This window comes from Pygocentrus nattereri, chromosome 25 (genome assembly GCF_015220715.1).
Source record: "Pygocentrus nattereri isolate fPygNat1 chromosome 25, fPygNat1.pri, whole genome shotgun sequence".
Lineage (NCBI taxonomy): Eukaryota > Metazoa > Chordata > Actinopteri > Characiformes > Serrasalmidae > Pygocentrus > Pygocentrus nattereri.
In genome coordinates, this window is record NC_051235.1 from 1,700,001 (window position 1) to 1,705,000 (window position 5,000).

Here is a 5,000-nt window from a genome sequence, read left to right on the forward strand (position 1 = left end):
TGTTAAGGTTTGAGGAACGTTATTTGCCTGGTTGTTAAGGTTTGAGGAACGTTATTTGCCTGGTTGTTAAGGTTTGAGGAACGTTATTTGCCTGGTTGTTAAGGTTTGAGGAACGTTATTTGCCTGGTTGTTAAAGTTTGAGGAACGTTATTTGCCTGGTTGTTAAAGTTTGAGGGGCTGTATTTGAGGTTCACTCTGCTTCTGTGAACGTGATGCAAACCTGACTAACAACATGCGAAGTCTGAGGAAAGAATATCAGACGTCTTTTCTCGTCCTTTAACTGTGGTCACCTGTTTTGCTCTCCCTGGATTCCGATTCACTCGCCAACATTTTAAGCATTCATTTCAACAGTGCGTTATTATGCAGCCTCATCCAGCTCAGCCTGGAGCTCCGTCGGACTTTATTCCGCTCACGCTTCTCTTATTAATGTCCATTTGCATTGGACGCCTGCCATAACCCTCTGTCTCGCTCTCTCTGACAGCAACCTGCCTGTTTCAGATTTGATGGATTTCCAATTGAAGAAATACTAAATACCTTCAGAAACACTGAACTGTTCATTGAGATGTTCTTTTAAAGCAGCGCAGTCTAACCAGGAGATGTTCTCGGCATTGTTTGCTGAGGTCACTAACACATAAATTCAGCATATTTTGACTTTTAAAAGAGGTTAAAATGTCTTTTTCATTGGAGAGGCTGAATTATTTTCTTTTAGTGCGCTATTTGTTTAGTTGACATGTAGCTTGTTGATATTTGTCCTACCGACTTTGAGTTGCCAGTTTTTACCATGATAATAAATATATTGTTGGTCCTCAAACAGAAGGACGATGCTCCACTTTGCAGAACGCCAGCGTTTAATTGTGATATTTGTATCCGTTACTGTAAAAATGTGTTATATTGTTTGAAAATCTTTCATTTGGAGTTGGCAGGATCGAGCTGTGAGAAGGTAAAGATCTCACCCTCATGCGGTGAATCTGTGAACGGTGAGATGGTCCAGAAGATGAGTCTGTTCTCAGCTCTTATGCTGCTGATTTTATTCCTGTCTGTGTGGTTGTTTGTGTCCAGGTGGTCTGACGTGTCGGCCTGATGAGTTCGTTTGCAATAACACGCTCTGTAAGCTGCTGGTGTGGCTGTGTGATGGCGAAGATGACTGCGGTGATAATTCTGACGAAGATTCGGAGATGTGTGGTACGTTTACACTACACTAAACCCAAGACGCGATGATGTTACAGCAAAAAGCAATGAAGTTTATTTGCCTGATTGGCAGAAGTGTGAGGAACTTTATTTGCCCGATTGATTACCAATAGCATGATAGATTAACAGATAGCTGCCTAATTAATCAATTAACCAATCAGATGATGATCATAGAGTAATAGCTAGCTAGTTTATGAAGCTGTCTAGCTAGTCATTAGCAATGTCTGGGGTCCAATCAACTAGCACGGTAGCTAATGGTACCTCATTTCTAATAAAGTGGCCAGTTAGTGGAAGCACAAGGTGGGTGTTTCTAATAAAGTGGCCAGTTAGTGGAAGCACAAGGTGGGTGTTTCTAATAAAGTGGCCAGTCAGTGGAAGCACAAGGTGGGCATTTCTAATAAAGTGGCCAGTCAGTGGAAGCACAGGGTGGGCGTTTCTAATAAAGTGGCCAGTCAGTGGAAGCACAGGCTGGGCGTTTCTGATAAAGTGGCCAGTCAGTGGAAGCACAAGGTGGGCGTTTCTAATAAAGTGGCCAGTCAGTGGAAGCACAGGGTGGGCGTTTCTAATAAAGTGGCCAGTCAGTGGAAGCACAGGGTGGGCGTTTCTAATAAAGTGGCCAGTCAGTGGAAGCACAGGGTGGGCGTTTCTAATAAAGTGGCCAGTCAGTGGATGCACAGGGTGGGCGTTTCTAATAAAGTGGCCAGTCAGTGGAAGCACAGGGTGGGCGTTTCTAATAAACTGGCCAGTCAGTGGAAGCACAGGGTGGCCGTTTCTAATAAAGTGGCCAGTCAGTGGAAGCACAAGGTGGGCGTTTCTAATAAAGTGGCCAGTCAGTGGAAGCACAGGCTGGGCGTTTCTGATAAAGTGGCCAGTCAGTGGAAGCACAGGGTGGGCGTTTCTAATAAAGTGGCCAGTCAGTGGAAGCACAGGCTGGGCGTTTCTAATAAAGTGGCCAGTCAGTGGAAGCACAGGCTGGGCGTTTCTAATAAAGTGGCCAGTCAGTGGAAGCACAGGGTGGGCGTTTCTGATAAAGTGGCCAGTCAGTGGAAGCACAGGCTGGGCGTTTCTGATAAAGTGGCCAGTCAGTGGTTTGTAGTAGTGAGACACCGAAACGAGCCGAAGGGAAATGTTCCTGAGTGAGATGTTAAAGAAACCTTTTTGTTGCCCGTCCTGCGCCGGCGGAGTGATCAGAATGCCGGAGCTGCTGCAGTTCAGCACAGAATCCGCTCATCAGCCGCCGTGATGGCTGCGTTGGTCCCGTTAGTGATTAAAGAGGGAACCTCGGGCGGCAGCGCTCTGATCTTTATTCATGTGGCGCTGAGCGAGTTTTCAGTGAAATCCTCTGAGTGCCTCTCACAGAGATACAGAACAGACTGAAACTCCGGGAACAGACAGTAATGTGTTACACCGCAGGTCATACGGGTCTGTGTATATATTTAACAGAACAATTACCCAGAATCCTCAGCAGCGAGATCTCCTCTCAGCGGCGTGAGGGTCAGCGCGTCACTCTCCCTTCATTCCAGCTTCCGTTCTTCTCAGGAGCCTCACTTTCAGCTCCTCAAAGAACCTGCAGACACCAGCAAAGGTCTGAGAAGCTGGTTGGTGATTTCCTGCCTTGCGTGATTCACTCTCAGCACCACACATCCTGAGAAAGGTGCTCAGGGGTGCACTGAGAGAGTGTATGTGAAACGGAGTGTTTAGGTCCAGATGGATGTAGTGTTTACCCCATTCATTCCTATGGGGAAACGTATTGTAGTTTAAAGAAGCATGAAAAGCTGTGCACACACACCCTTCCTCACCTGTGTGTGTGTGTGTGTGTGTGTGTGTGTGTCTGTGTCTGTGTGTGTGTCTGTGTCTGTGTCTGTGTCTGTGTGTGTGTGTGTGTCTGTGTGTGTGTGTACAGTGAGGTTGCTGTGTCCTCCGAGCAGACCGTTCCGCTGCAGAAACAACAGAGTGTGTGTGAGGACGGAACAGGTGTGTAACGGAGTGAACGACTGTGGAGACAACTCGGACGAGGAGGAGTGTGGTGAGCTCACACGCGCACACACAGACACGCACACACATACACGCACACACACACACACACACACACAGACACGCACACACACAGACACACAGACACGCACACACACAGGCACACACACACAGGCACACACACACAGACACGCACACACACACATACATACACACAGACACACACACACAGACACGCACACACATACATACACACACACACACAGACACGCACACACACAGACACGCATACACAGACAAACTCACACACACTCACACACACAGACACGCACACACACATACATACACATACACACACACTCTCAAACACACACACACACACACACAGTCACACTCACACACACTCACACGACACGTGCACTCACACACACTCAAACACACACACACACAGACACGCACACACACAGACACACACACACAGACACGCATACACAGACACACACAGACACGCACACACACGCACACGCACACACACGCACACACACACAGACACGCACACACACACAGACACGCGCACACACAGACACGCACACACACACACACAGACACACACACACACACACACAGACACGCACACACACACACACACAGACACGCACACACACACACACACACACACAGACACGCATACACAGACACACACACAGACACGCACACACACGCACACACACACAGACACGCACACACACAGACACGCATACACAGACACACACACACAGACACGCACACACACACACAGACACGCACACACACGCACACACACACACAGACACGCACACACACAGACACACACACACAGACACGCACACACACAGACACGCACACACAGACACGCATACACAGACACACACACACACGCGCACATACACAGACACACACACACAGACACGCACACACACGCGCACACACACAGACAGACACACACACACAGACACGCATACACAGACACACTCACACACATTCACACACACAGACACGCACACACATACATACACATACACACACTCTCAAACACACACACACACAGTCACACTCACACACACTCACACGACACGTGCACTCACACACACTCAAACACACACACACACTCTCAAACACACACACACACAGTCACACTCACACACACTCACACACAGACACGTGCACTCACACACACTCTCAAACACACACACACACACACAGACACACACACACTCACAGACACACACACACATATGTACACACACAAACACACACTCTCAAACACACACATACACACAGACACTTGCACTCACTCACACACACACACCTTAAAGCAGAGTATGATACACATCTATACTATGTACTCTCTCCGTCTCTCTGCAGGTGTGGATGGTACAGCGAGGGCGTGCGGTAAGGCGGAGTTTTCCTGCTCTAACGGGCACTGTATTCCAGCAGAGCTGCAGTGCGATCTGTTTGATGACTGTGGTGACGGCGGCTCGGACGAGCGCGACTGCAAACAGTGTGAGTTTCCACAGTAAAGCTAATGTGGGAGGTGTTGTACCACAGCGCCTAGTGCCTTCAAATTCCATAGAAAGGTAACCGTAGATTCCAGCAGTCAGGCCTGGTGGATTGACCCTCTGCAGTACACCAGGCCGGTCTTTCAGATCAGGTTAGGACACACAACTTTCCTTCCTAACTTCCGGACTTCACTCCCACCGTCTCGGACGCCCCGTCCGAGCTCGTCCGAGAGCTTTCCAGCTGAAACGTTTAAAGTAATCCCTCTCTGAGGGTCGAGCTCCATTTACGGAGAGCGGCTG

The 5,000-nt window shown here is 48.6% G+C and overlaps 1 protein-coding gene across 2 annotated transcripts in view; it reads left to right on the top strand.

The window, feature by feature from the left end:
* The window catches only part of lrp1ba (low density lipoprotein receptor-related protein 1Ba), a 421,137-nt gene that overhangs the window by 357,183 nt on the left and 58,954 nt on the right, over positions 1 to 5,000 (top strand). For both annotated transcript variants that reach the window (XM_037534585.1, XM_037534586.1), the window contains 3 exons: positions 1,060 to 1,182; positions 3,092 to 3,214; positions 4,567 to 4,704. In XM_037534585.1, coding sequence (XP_037390482.1) covers positions 1,060 to 1,182; positions 3,092 to 3,214; positions 4,567 to 4,704 — 384 coding nt within the window. The remainder of the gene's footprint in view (positions 1 to 1,059; positions 1,183 to 3,091; positions 3,215 to 4,566; positions 4,705 to 5,000) is intronic.